General features: G+C 35.8%; 1 protein-coding gene across 1 annotated transcript in view; it reads right to left on the bottom strand.

Moving 5' to 3' along the window:
* The window catches only part of ulk4 (unc-51 like kinase 4), a 63,414-nt gene that overhangs the window by 43,830 nt on the left and 5,171 nt on the right, over positions 1 to 14,413 (bottom strand). The window contains exons 5-19 of the mRNA XM_077721696.1: positions 13,606 to 13,759; positions 13,422 to 13,523; positions 13,133 to 13,216; positions 12,960 to 13,035; positions 12,710 to 12,862; positions 12,258 to 12,562; positions 11,892 to 11,952; positions 11,730 to 11,808; positions 10,951 to 11,043; positions 10,278 to 10,338; positions 8,941 to 9,128; positions 8,687 to 8,733; positions 8,344 to 8,422; positions 3,916 to 4,023; positions 1,962 to 2,042 (exon numbers count right to left, since the gene is read on the bottom strand). Of these exons, the coding sequence (XP_077577822.1) occupies positions 1,962 to 2,042; positions 3,916 to 4,023; positions 8,344 to 8,422; positions 8,687 to 8,733; positions 8,941 to 9,128; positions 10,278 to 10,338; positions 10,951 to 11,043; positions 11,730 to 11,808; positions 11,892 to 11,952; positions 12,258 to 12,562; positions 12,710 to 12,862; positions 12,960 to 13,035; positions 13,133 to 13,216; positions 13,422 to 13,523; positions 13,606 to 13,759 (1,671 nt within the window). The remainder of the gene's footprint in view (positions 1 to 1,961; positions 2,043 to 3,915; positions 4,024 to 8,343; positions 8,423 to 8,686; positions 8,734 to 8,940; positions 9,129 to 10,277; positions 10,339 to 10,950; positions 11,044 to 11,729; positions 11,809 to 11,891; positions 11,953 to 12,257; positions 12,563 to 12,709; positions 12,863 to 12,959; positions 13,036 to 13,132; positions 13,217 to 13,421; positions 13,524 to 13,605; positions 13,760 to 14,413) is intronic.

The raw sequence follows: 14,413 nt of genomic DNA on the forward strand, positions 1-14,413 counted from the left end.
AAATGCCCACAGCATTAATGACTTAATTAAAAATGTGTGTGGAGTAGGGGGTGGGGTTCCATCATCATCATTCATATACTATAATATCCTCTCTTGGGCTTAAACAATCGACACACATTCTACTATATATCTAATAAGATACTGCACAAAGACATTCAGTTAAAAAAATAACAATGCTCTGTTTTGATTGGCACGAGGCAAGAATTAATCTACCAATATGTTATTATTACATTATTAATGCTTTTACCGTTTGCAGTGTGTCAGAAATGAACTGTAACAGATTGGGTGTAAAAACCTTGTAGTCATAGACAGATTTTGATTGATAAACATCAGTTGTGTATGATCATATGCCAAGAAATAGCTATCAGAGGAAGCCACATTGCAAAAAAACGGCCCCCAATGTGCATCTTCGTCTTGATTTACGATATAAACCAATGCATTGTTCGCTTCCAAATTAAAGATGATCAAATGAAGCCAAGGTTCAACAGAAGCTGCCTACACAGTACTAGAGTTTGACATCATTATTTAATATTAGTCATGAATATTATACATCTCTATTTCTTGTGGAGTGTGTTGCACATAACTCGTGGAGATTGTGATCTGTTTACTAAAATAAAATGCAGTTAGACATATCTGAATGTACAATGGAAAATTATAAAAGTTATGTGTATAAATAGCATAAGGTACCTAGTATTTGCATATAAATTTAGTTTTTTTTCATACTATATGAATTCCTTATAATGGTAGGAAAAAGTTGCTGGCATAGTCTTCAATTTAAACTAAATAGGACAAGTAGTAGAACATAAATGAGTGACTGAATGGATGTGTTTTTTAATGGAAAAACTAGCTCACGGACATGAGGGAGCGAGAAATATGATTGAAGGAGGGGTGAGTATGGAGAGGGGAAAAAAAAGAAAGAGAAAAAAGTTGGGTCTGAGGATGAGGTTCTGGTTCCTTCAACTCTGTGTATCTGAGCGTGCACGTGTGTGTCTGTGTGAGTGTGCCCAGCATACTCTCACAGCTCAATAATGATAAATAAGTCAACCTCCCCTCTTCTCCCCACAACCCTTCTCTCTGCTCCTGTCACCCCCCCCCCCCCCCCCATCTATCTCCACCCTCGTCCCAGTGGTAATGAAGCAACAGTAGATACAAACTGACAACTGTGCAGACCAGAGTTTCATCTATATTCATTCTGCTGTAGTGGGCCACCCTTGTAAGACCCTTTTACCTTTGAGACTCTCCCTCCTTCCTTCCTTCCTTCCTCTCTATCTGCCTGTTGTTTCCTCAGTTACATGTATATCAAAATCATAAATAATGATATGAATTCATAATCAGCCTGTTTATCTATCCATCTATCCACTATCAAACCATTGATTTACAAATGCAACCACATGGAGAAAAAATACACACAAATAAATGAATAAAATACACCAATCATCCAAACTGTAACTGTAGGTATTATTGTTTTGGTACAGATAATTTTTGTTTAAATGGCTAAACAAATTTCAGTGTGATCATTTTTATGTGAAATATGTAGGGGCGGGTACAATAATGATTTGCAGAAGAGTAAAAAAAGGAGGGCAAAAATTAAATAAATTTTAATATTTTTGCCTTTAGAACACTGTATGTGTGTCTGGAGGCCTTAATTGCTGCTGAGGTCAGGGCAATAAGCTGTGCAGGCTGCGTTTGATGCAGGTAAAGAGATGTGTGTGGGTGTGCAAGGGTGTGTGTGTGCGTGCACACTCGGGATTGCGTGCATGTGACTGCTCTATATGCCCTTGACTTGCAGCTGGCAAACAACGCTTTAGGCCCCCACAGCTGCTTTATCATTACTCTTCATAGGGATCCCCTGCACCACACACACACACACACACACACACACACACACACACACACACACGAGACCAAGTCACAGTTACACAGACACAAAAACAGACACAGACATACACAGAGACACTCACCCCTTCCCGCAGGCTCCTCATTAAGCTAGTGTAGGCGGCAGCGGGAACGAACCACAGGCCCTCAGGGGAGCCTCTCTTCTCCTGGTAGAGAGTCATAGGAAGACATGGAGCATTGGTGAGAGGAGTGTTGGGAGGGGGTATGAATGTGTGCTGGTGGAGCTGGCGGGGCAGTTGAGGAGTGGAGTGGAAGTGTGAGGGAGGCAGCACGATGATGGGGTGGAAATGGAAGTGGAGAGAAGTCAAGGAAAAGGCCAGACAGGGTCACGTCAGGAAACAGGGGAAGGATGACATCTTGATTACCATTCCCGTGTGCATATAATTGCTTTAATGGCCAGGACGTAATAGATTAATGGGAAAACTACAATGTTCTGTTAATGAACTGTTATAGAAATGTTTGCTATAAATTAGTTTGGAATACTGGTATTCAGTAAAGACTTAACTTAACGCCTCGAATGTACATGAAGCTTATTATTGCTGAAACAAACTTGCAGAGAATATAAAGTTTTGATAATTAGTACAAAAAAGTTCCTTTTTTTTCTATGTATATTGTTCACATCTCAATCTACAGAGGCTGGATCCACCAGTGTACCCTATCATTAAGGTAGGAAATTAAACAAATAACACACTGCCAACTGTCTAGGACTCGGCATATTGAGTATTACCGCCATCAATATCATACTGGCCCTGCCAAAGAAAGTTGCATTCGCCATGTGGAAACTCAAATCGTTGGAAATACGAGCCTACACAGCACTAAAGACTCAACAAATCATTGTCATTGACAGAAACCCAAATAGCCATACACACACACACACGCACACTCAGTCCTGAAAAGGAAAGCCAAATGCATTAAGTGGCCTCACAACAGCAAGTCTCAATGGTATGACTAACCTCGAACTAATCACTAACATCACTTACATGCAAAGCCGACTCAAAAGACCTTGAGAATTGGACCAAACACTGTCATATAATTTATTTTTCTGTTCTTATGTAAATGATCCATTAAAAAGTAGGAATCTAGGCAATGCAGTAAAAATACTGAATCGACCAAATCATAATTAAAATAAGTAAATAACAATTTCAACTCAAAAGACAAAGTCTTGTGGTGGGGGAAAAATAGAATGGATACTGTACATGCCATTCATTGGAGAGTAAAACAGTTCTAATAATAATTTTCTACTAAAAATGTGATCTAAGGGAGAGCACTGCAATGCACTTTATATGAACTTGTTCTGGATTCTATCTTTAGTAACAACCAGTTTTGTGTGTGTGTTTTTTCCAAGTATGCTGTGTCGTCAAAGTAGTTTGGTGTTGCTAGGATTCCAAACAAGTAGGATGATGAATTATAAGAATGCAAATGAGGGAAAAAGGATTACTCCCATTATTGCATTTCAAATCTTATTATACTGCAACATGGTGTTAAAGTTGAACCAAAAAGCTTTGCAATCAAGTATGGGTAAATACTTAGTATGTTGACTTGCAGGATAATGATCATAAATCACTGTGCTTTAATATTTTAAACATGAACACCTATAGCCTATAGTTAGGCTTCAGGATATATAATTTAAGTGTTTTTAATGTAAGGACAGCATAGAGCTCAGTACATTTATTGAGAGGCACTTTTAACACTCTAAACTTATTCCTGTTCTAGAGCAAAAAAAAAAGTATTTCATCTTAAATGGTTTACGGGAGTAAGAGATGCTCAATTAGTCCTTAAGTTTATCAAATAGTCTTGTAAATTGAAATAAAATCACACCAATTTCAAGTATTAGATGAGATTCAGTTGTAGATAACAATCATCTTCCCAATAGCTTCTATTTCAAATCATCTATTTTAACAGCACTATCACTTTTAGTTCAATAAGCTCTCATGTATATATAAAATTACCTTCTAAAGCATTTTTTTCTATAGACATCTATAATATTTCTTAAATTGGTGCTATCATTCCAACTCTTACCTGAGAGGCAATGAGGTACAAAAATTCCCCAAGTGGTGGCAGCAGAAACCTATTTGCTTGACTGTTCTTCAAATTATCCTTCAGCAGCTCTGAAATTGTGGACACTACCTGCAAGTATAAAGAATGTTTGTCATCCTCCATTTTCTGCTGACTTGATCATACTCAAAAACACAAGAAGTTAAAGATCAGATGTACAAAGTAATTATCAAAAACTCAAAAATGTGAATATTATTTCCCTTTTAGTTGGAAGAATATTTTTCTCTTATTTGTAAAATAAACTCTGATTGAATAAAACAGTATTTGGCATTGTATCATCTTAGGAAAGTAATGTATTTGAAACCATCTCCATTAATATGACCTTTTTAATTAATATAAATGTATTATTTAGTGTTTAATACCCATAAGAGAACAGTAAGGCTCTTAGGCAAAGGGTCAAAATAAGTTAGTAAAACAAAATGTAAAATGTGACAGATTATTACATGTATGAATACATATACACAGAAAACAAATATATGCTTATTTAATATGCAGTGGTAAGAATTTTACAACTGCAATTCAAATGCCATACTAAATTAAAAAGTTCCCAGAAGGGAGAAAACATATATTGTTGTCGGAGTGGTGGACCTTTGGAAAGTGGTTAGAGCGTCGGCTTCACAATCCTGGGATCGAGGGTTTGATCTAATGTAGGTCCTCATTATGTGGAATTGGCATGTTCTCGTCAGGCATTTGTGTGCCGCATATTGTAGTAAGTAATCTATTTTTTTGTAGTATGAATAATATCACTATGTTGTTTTTTCACTATGTTGTTTTTTAGTGCATTGTAGGATCTTGAAAATGTGGTCATTTCTCAAATTAAAAACAAAAGTGACTTATATCGTGGCAGGGACGGGCTAGATAGCAGTGACAATTCTCAGATACAGCATCGTGATGACATAAAGTCCCATTTAAACCCGCCTAAAACAAAAACTGTCAAAAGTCAGACCAAAGCAGTTTCTGCCTATAACTCAGAGATTCAGCACTCACTTGTTCTCAGCTTGTGCCAATGCGTTTTCAGTACTTATTTATCTTCAAAGAGATGTCATGTATATAGAAGAAAATCATCAAAAGGAGTTTACACTCCCTTTAATTAAACCTATATTGACATCAAAGGTTGGCTTGGTGTTGCATGTTTTGAAAATTTGGATAGGACAGTAGCGACTATATCAGATTGAACATAAAATAGTCAAATTAAAAGGGAATTTTAATGACACATTTAAATCCCATTTCCTATTTTAATGTAGGGATCAATGAGCGGTATCTATTATAATTTTCTTCTATAAATTAACTAATATGTAATGACCTTTAAATGATGTTGAATGTATTGCGGTAAAATGCAAAGTGTCACTGAGAAACATTGCTATGTTTTCTGCCCAAACAAACACAACACCATCTCATTTTCATTTTTTTTTTTGTCTGCTATTTTCCTGATCTTTATTGTGTCCTTTATCAACACAAGCTGTTCAAATTCATCTTTTCCCTACAAAAAGAATACTTGGGAATATTCTGACACATCACTGGATGCTTGGAGCATTTTTGCTCTAAAAGGGCTCCAGCAGCATTATTCATCCTCCTCTTTAAGATTATAGTACTGTGAACTTCTAGAACGCCTTAAGTCTGCATATCCCCATTAAACACCATGAGCAGCACACAACGGAAGCCTCTCAGGCTAAACCCCTGTAGGAGCCACATAAAACTTTAGAAGCAATGATAAGTAAACAAGAAAAGTATATATCTTGTTTGCTGCTAAGGCCCAGCTTCCCAAAATTGCATGTGATTAACCCACAAAATGTCACACCCATTTAATTTTATGTGAGGGTGGCAATGGCAATTTGGGTTTGTGTATGTGTCCGTGCGCTCGGGTCTGTGCGTGTGCGTTGGGTGGCTCATCTAGGGCACATGTGTCAAAGTGGCAGCCCGCGGGCCAAATCTGGCCGGCCACATCATTTTGCTTGGCCCGGAAAAGTCAATGATCAGTGCCAACTTTATGTTTAAGAATCAAATGAAGAGTATAGATCTATATTACATTTCCTGATTTTACCCCGTCTAAATCAATAATTGTAATTTTTTAATCTATTTTTTCTGTGTTTTTGTTCAAAAATCAGCCTACGCATGTTTTTGGAATGATGGAGGAAACCGGAGTACCCGGAGGAAACCTACGCAGGCCCGTGGAGAACATGCGAACTCAACACAGGTGAACGTGACCTGGATTTGAATCCAGCACCCCAGAGCAGTGAGACCAACGCGCTAACCACTCACTCCACCGGGCCGCCCTGTACTAATTTGAATCTCCAAAAGTGAACTAACGATCGGAAAAGCTGTCAATTTATGAATCAATTAATTTTACCAGCCTAGTTGGAAGACAACACAGCTCTCTGGATGAAATAGAAACTACAATGTGGCCCATGACAAAAAATGAGTTTGAGAGAATCAAAACAAATAGATGAGAAAGGGTGAAATCAGACTTGTGTGTGCACGTGCAGTGTGTGCTGGGTGGGTGATGGTGTTGGTGGTGGTGGGGGACCGTCTTACTATACTGTATAACAGTTACCATGGTAACTAAACCCAGTCCTGACACTCCAATCATCAGGACTGCAGCAGGAGAACCCCTGCTGAGACACACACACACATGCGCACACACAGAGCTTTTTTTGGTCATCTGTTTACATCATGATAGCAAAACACACACACACACACATCAACCAAGAGAGAATCCCTGCTGAGATTGTAGATGGAGTTAAGCAATCTCAGAAAGACAGAAGCACAAATATGCTCAAATTTAATGCTTTGTCCTTCTCTCAAAAAGTTGTTACCCTGAGGTAAAGTACAGCGAGAAGTATAATTTTTCATTAAAACCAGTACACACTGAGAAAAAAATACTAGGTTCCACTGTAAGACATGTTAAGCACAACTTTACTGCTGAGTGCCATGGATTTTCAAACTGAGAAACGATAATAAATGGAAAATGTTGTGTAAAAAATGACTTTTATACTAAGTACATTGGACTAACCCAAAAAGTTTGTTTGTTTTCTGTATAGATTTGGCAAAGCATGTGGCCTGATCATCACAAAGACACTAATTTTAATCAGGTGTTGTCCAACATACTTTTATTTGTGTGAGGAGTTTGTCGGAGTCGATTCAAGCTGCCCTGTCCTTTAAAAACTCACACTAGTTTTGAAATAGCAGTTCAGAAGGAGCATTGTCTTATGAGAACCAAGCCCAGCAACAAAGAGTCCTCTGAAGACATGTGAGCAAGAATTGTTGAACTAAACATAAGGCTGGTAGGGGATACAAAGCTATAAAGTCTTACCCATGTTTAAACAGTTAAACTGATCATTTACAAGTGAAGTGAATTCAAGACAGTTTCCACTCTCTCCAGGCATGGCAGTTTTCAAAGATCACGGAAAGAGCACGACGCAGAATGGTCGCTAAGATGAGAAGGAATCCTCGAGCCAAAGTTCATATCTCAACGATATGTAAAAGTTTAAAGAAGAGTGGTGTTCATGGGAAGATATCACGGAGGTAACCGCGGCAGAAAAAAGGGACATTTCTGCACGTTAATAGTTCTTAAAATACCATCTTGATGGTCCACTGCAGTTCTGAGACAGCATCTTTTGGTCAGATGATACAAAAATGTACTTATTTAAAAGGAACATACAACGTTATGTGTGGAGGAAAAGGGGTACCACAGACCAGTATCAGAATATCATCCCAACGGTGAAATAGGGTGGAGGATGCCTGATGCAATAAGGGTATATCAACAGTATATCAACACAGTAATATGGATCAAACTGAAGAAATTATGACTTCTGGAGTGGCCAAGTCAGAGTTCAGACCTAAAGCCCATTGGGATTATGTGGCATGGTCTGAAGAGAGCCATACATTGCAGACAACCAAAAAAATATAACTCAACTGAAGCAATTCTGACAAGAGGAATGGTTTAAAATTCTGTCTAATCTGAAACTGTAGAAAATGTTTGAAGTAATTTCTGCAAAAGTTCACATATTTTTTCCACCCTCTAATTTGAATGCCAACATCTTGTGTTCAATAAATAAAAAAATCTAAAAAGGTATTACTGTAGAAGAATATACGATTGTATTGTTGTCTCAAATCAAAGATCTAAACACATTTTAAGACCACTATATTTCATATTATAAATTCTGCAAATGTATACGTGCATTCTTTTCATAATACATGAGTAAAATGTCTGATATATTTAAGGGTAAATATTTGTTGCATTTCAATGGGTGGTTCATTGAGATATATTGTTTTAAGTAATGATAGATAACTAATTGTCTTTACAGTGTAGTTATCCCTCTGAAAGCCTTGACGCCAAATGTTCAATACAGGATGATTTGTACATGATGTGCATACCCTTGCTTGTGTTCCTACCTCAGAAACTGAGTTGTTTGCTTCAAGTTCAGTACAATGTTGAGCCAGCAGACCCAAAACCCTGAGAAGAATGCTCCGCCTGAAAAACATGTTATTTAATTAACAATGATTTTATGACTTATTGAATAGACTTTAATTATAAAAAAGATAGGTTGTATATTTGTTCAAAATTCCTGCTCAAGAAGTAGAAATAAGGGAGAAAATATTGTTTCATTCTTTAGTGAATTTCTATACACCAATAGTGCAACCATTTTTTTAACAGTAGCAATAATGATATCTTGCCAATACGTGACCACTGAACGTTTAGTAATTGATTTGCCAAAAATGTGAGTCATTTACTTACACGTCCCAGTTACGTGCTTGTTGTAACAGCAGATTAAGTGACTGGGGCTAAATAAAAAGAAAAAATTCCAAAGTGAGAATGAGCATACTGAGATAAAACACAGAAAATTAGAGATGAGAAAATATCCAATATAAGTAATTTTGTACTCGTAAAGTAATTAGATGTAGTGATACTTGGATATATTCCTGGAATTCAAAGTTATTCTAATATTAATTATTTTCATTTTATTTATATAGTACAAGCCGCAACCCTACCATTTTTGAGTTCATCAGTCGGTTAGCAACTTCTTTATCTTTAACCACAAAACAAAGGTAACACAGCAAATCCATTGTGGACTGAATAGCTGTGGAAGTAGTTGATGTTTTCTGTCCTTCGAGGGATGAACAGAGGTGTTCAATGAAGATGCTCCAGTCTTCCTTACTAAGTAATAGAAGCTGATCCACTGGAAGAGAACGAAGAATAATTTGCAATGTACATGCAATATATGCAACTGTGACATGCGCAGGGATTGTGATTAAAGCAATTTCAAGAATTTAAAACACTGAAGAAATGAGATGTGATGATGACGTAAGGACATAGTTTATTCTCGCAAAAATAATTATAGTACAGAATATGTTCTGCTTAATAATAAATTGGAAATTTGTCAAAGAGTGAATTTGCTTGAATGCCTCCAGGACTGAATTATTGGAATAACCAACCTTCTAACATATACACAACTGTTCAGGTTTGCTGTGCCTGAATAAGAAGGGTAAAAATAGAAAAAAATGATATAGTGCCAGTATGAGATGAGAGGCACGCCTTATTGCTTTTAGTATATTGCTTTTAAGTCACCCTCATGACTATAGTGCCAAGTGTGACTGACATCTTGTGGAAACATCAAAAATAGCATTCAGGTTGCGCTTAGAAGGTTCAAATTGCATTGAGTCAAATTCCTTCAGGTTTCTCATTCTGCAGTTTTAAATGACAATGGATGCAACACTGTCCAGTTTCAATTACTAAATTGAACAAGTGCAAGGCAAATAATATGATACTAATATGAAGCATTTCACACTGAATAGACTGAGCAGCTATTAAGGTTTCAGAATGAGTTGGAATATCTCCAAGAATTATTTTATTAAATTCAACTTAAATAGCTAGTAAAGTCCTTCAGTGACATTTTTGAAGAAATAGGAATATGATCAAAAGGAACCCCTAAACACAACAACAATAACAAAAATCATAGCATAGGTCTTTAGGCGACCGGTCACCAGAGAAATCAAATGTTATAAAACTCTCAGTTCATCTGAAAAGGAATTTTGCTACCATTTAAATTTTTAGAATTAAACTCCAGTCAATACGCGATACTATTAACTAGGAATGAATAAATGAACCATTAAGGTAAACCATTATTCATTTCCAAACGATGGTTTTTGTGACAATTTTTTTTGCATCAGCAAAGGTAAACATTGGAGTACAGCAGATTGGTTGGTATAAAAGGACAACTCCACCATCTAGTGGTGTAAATTATACATGAGTCTGATTAATTGGTAATTAATGATCATTTTACACCCTAATTCCAACCATGAACATCATTCTGAATTGGACAAAATACCTGTATATGCTGGCACACCCAGGATTTTAGAATCAAACTGAATAGCAGGACTCTTGGGAATCTGAAAATGTCAAAAACAGCAACAAAATGTAAAAGCCAATTTAGATCTGTTTTAGTGCCATAATTATTTACTTAATCTGCAACAAAATAATAAACACATTTAGACAATCATCCATTTAGAGATACGTATCACTTAAGTCAAAATGAAATAAGGCTGATTAGTATGTGTTTTGTTAAGTTAACAACTTTGCAAACATCTTTAGGTTTAGAAAAACAATTAAACAGAAACATTACTTGACATTTAAGGCCAAATGAAGAAGTGAAACATAATCAAATTAAAGGAAGGATAATAGTCAGTTGTTATGAAAAGTTATTTGCAACGATAATATGAATAAACATAATTAGAATGTAGAAACCTGAAGTAGCCTTATAATTCAATATCAAACATTATGTGCTGAATAAAGTAGATCAGTTTCAAAACATTTGGGGATTAAATTATTCATTTTGCGTTATATAGCTGTATTTTTGTTGATGTTTGTTTTGCCTTTTAATCATTGAATAATAGTAAGTAACAATTGTTAAAACAACTTTAAAAATAGGACCAAAAATAGGAATTAAGGACACTTTTTGTTTGCTATTTTTCCTACATTTATTTATATTTGTACTACTGTACCTTTGCTTTGTCCATGATTGGAGAAACAATCAGGTCCGATTCAGTATGCAAAAGAGCTTTCACCATTGATGTGATCTCATTGCCATTTGTGGTCTTGAAAAAGAATAAAGGAAAAACACGTTTCATAGTAGGATATTTCGAAAACCTTATTTCCAATATATCCATGTATTAAGCACCATATATTCGGACTATAAATCAACTGGTCTATTGAAAAGGACTTTTAAGTATTTTTTTAGGTGTGAAAATGTGATGTTTTCTCCTGCAAATATACTGGTAGAAATGTATGCATGTCAATGTATAATCATTTCAAATGAAAATGCTCGACTTATAGTTTTCTTGAATGAACTACATCATTGAGTATAAACCAGGATTTTTTTTAAGTTTCAGAATCAATATTTTCAATGGGAATAATATCACGAAATACAGCAAATAATCTGGGCCAATTCAACAAATGTACTAGAACAAAAAAAAATTAAAAAAAAATAGGCACTGCACTAATTTATGTAGAACATAATGAATGTCTTTAAAATTCCTTAAAATTGTCAAAACTGAGATGTTTCGAAGGTGAGCAATGGTATATTTAGTTAGGAGTTTTATCCTTGTGCAGCTGTTAAATGCAGCAAATCCATTTTAAACTTAAAGTATATCTAAAAAAATCATTATGAAAATTAAATGAAAATAAAAATGTATATGTATGAAATGATGAAAACCAAACCATTGCATTTCTGGGACAGACATGCAATGTATGAATATGGAAAAAGCAGACAGTTTGTTAGTACCTTAACAACATCCCTTTGAGAAGGACTAGAATTTAAAGAATCCGAGATGCTGCAGGTTTCTCTTGAAATTTCACATGTGCTAAAACAGACATTTAAAAAAAAACTTTTTGTCCACTGGTCAAAGTTCCCAACTTGAAAAGAAAAAGATATGAAATAGGGTACCTGAGTAGAGAAATTGTGTTTTCAACCATGTCACTCTTGGGCCTCAAGTCTGATGGATCAACTTTAAAGGGTGAGAAAACATGAATAGCTATTTTAGAAAACTACATCATTAAGGTCAACACTAATGAAAAGGCTACAATATCATCAATAGTACAATAAAAAATATTATTACTAAAACTCTGCCAATGTCCAGTGTAGGTTAAAAGCCAATCGTTAGTACAGCTCTATGTAAAAACGTAATTAAGAATGTAGAAAATTCTTACATCTATTTTACTGAATCAATATTACACCTGATGTTCTGCATTGTGTAGCCAAATCATTAGTGAGTGTAAAAAAAAATAAAAAACTTAAATAAAAAACATTTACCTAGTGTGAATGACTCTTTGGGTTGTGGTATTTTATCAAATTGTTGAGCCACAGTTCCATCTTCGTTATTTTCCACTTCCTTTCTTTTTGTGTTTTCTGCATACTTTCTGACTAATTCCTGACTCTTCATCACTGAATGATAGACAGTGTGTGTCTCTGTCTTGCTGTCTGGTCTGTTTGTTTTTTTCATCCATGATGAAGTTGACTTCCCCGATGCTTTGGTGACTAGGCTACTTGCCATTTCAGTGTAGGGACAAATATCAGCTTGCCTCTCTAATAGAAAGGAGTTATGGATCATTTTGCATCTGTGGAGATTAGCGTTGGGGTACAAAAAAAACAAAACAAGTTCTTGGTATGGGTACAGTATACGTATGCATTAATCACAATTCCAGTAAACATGAGTAATTCTGGATGTAGATAAAAATAGTGTTCAGAATTGTCAGATAACATACCCCCATTCCGCTGAGACACCACTATCCCTTCCATTTTTTTCATCTTCTTCTTCATCATCATCATGGTCATAGTCCTCAACTTCCTCCAAGTCATCTTCCTTATTTTGTTCATGAGACCAAAAATGGTGATTGAATAACTCTGGCCACTTCATCCTGAAAAGGAAACATGACAAGACATTCAACTATCAATGTTTAAAATTTAATTGGGTGATTATAGTGTTCATTCATGTAATGTATGTATTTGTCTGACCTGTCATTAGGGTTTTTTGTGAGTAAAGCACTAAGAAGATTTCGAAAACTTTGACTGGGAAGACTACTTGGAGACCCTGTACAAAACAATAAAATTCAAGTGTTTTGAATCCAATTGCTTTTTTTTTTTAAAGGTGAATCTATTCTTTCCAATACAATAATGTATATGTATACCTATCTGTATGGGCGGTGGAGGTTCATGGTGTAAAATCAATATGTTGAGTTCATTGTAGTTGACAGAGCAAAATGGTGGTTTACCTGTGAGAAAAAAAAATATATATATTATAGTTGGATAACTGTGTTTTGCATGGTTTCAATATTCATATATTGTGACTGCAAATAAAGACTACATAATAAAATTTAGCATGTATATTTACAATACCAGTGAACATGTAGTACTGAATGTATATTGTGACTGCAAATAAAGACACATAATACAATTTAGCATGTATGTTTACAATACCAGTGAACATGTAGTAGAGAATACAACCAAGAGACCAGATATCAGAGTTAAAACTTGTTTCTGATCCCTGAAGGACCTCTGGAGCCATGTATGTTGGTGAGCCTGAATATGTAAATAGTCCTATTAGTATTTCATTATGTGCATTACCCAACAATAAGACAAGGAATAATAGAACAACTCTCACCATGGAAGATTTTTTTTACATCGTCATATTCATAGTTTTCCTCCAAATCATCACCAGAAGAACACAATGAAAAGACATCTTCAAATGTTTCTCTCTCTGTTTTGGAGTGGCAGAAGTTACTAAACTTTAGAGTGCCACCGCTATCCAGCAAGATCTAATGATGGAAAGAGAACATACTAATAAATAATCTGAACTCAACAAAATTGTTTGTATATTTTTCATAATTTACAAATATGTTGGGTAGTTGACAAATATGGTGTTATATATACAAACCTTAGTTGGTGTGAGGTCAGAGAAAATGATTCCTAATTTGTGAATGTGTTTCAGTCCTTTCACCAAGTCCCAACCAAACTTCCTCACAACTTTTTCAGGGAGACACGTGTCCCGATTTACCACAGACTCCAAGGAACCAGCTAACACACAAAGAGAGAGGTGTACTAGAGGTTAGATCAACCATGGGCAAACTACGGCCCGCGGGCCACATACGGCCCATTAGGCTTTTTAATCCGGCCCGCCGACGTTGTCCAAATAATGTATTTTTTCCTCTCCAAGATGGCGCCGTCACGCGGAAGCCAGTGGCAGTAGCTCTGTCCACTCTTTGTTTTTCGTGTTTTCACACTCAATCCATTTGATTGGGAAATTGATAGCAATTAAACGAATGTTGGATTGGACATCTCTGGCCGTCAATGGCAGGCAATGAGTTAATTGTAGGGCATTTCAGGCTACAAGACTGCAAATAACTCAAGAATGGCTTGAGGTTTAGTGCCAGTGATGCTACCAGACGTCAAATCCATTTGGACTAAGATGG

This window comes from Stigmatopora nigra, chromosome 7, assembly GCF_051989575.1.
Source record: "Stigmatopora nigra isolate UIUO_SnigA chromosome 7, RoL_Snig_1.1, whole genome shotgun sequence".
NCBI classification, from domain to species: domain Eukaryota; kingdom Metazoa; phylum Chordata; class Actinopteri; order Syngnathiformes; family Syngnathidae; genus Stigmatopora; species Stigmatopora nigra.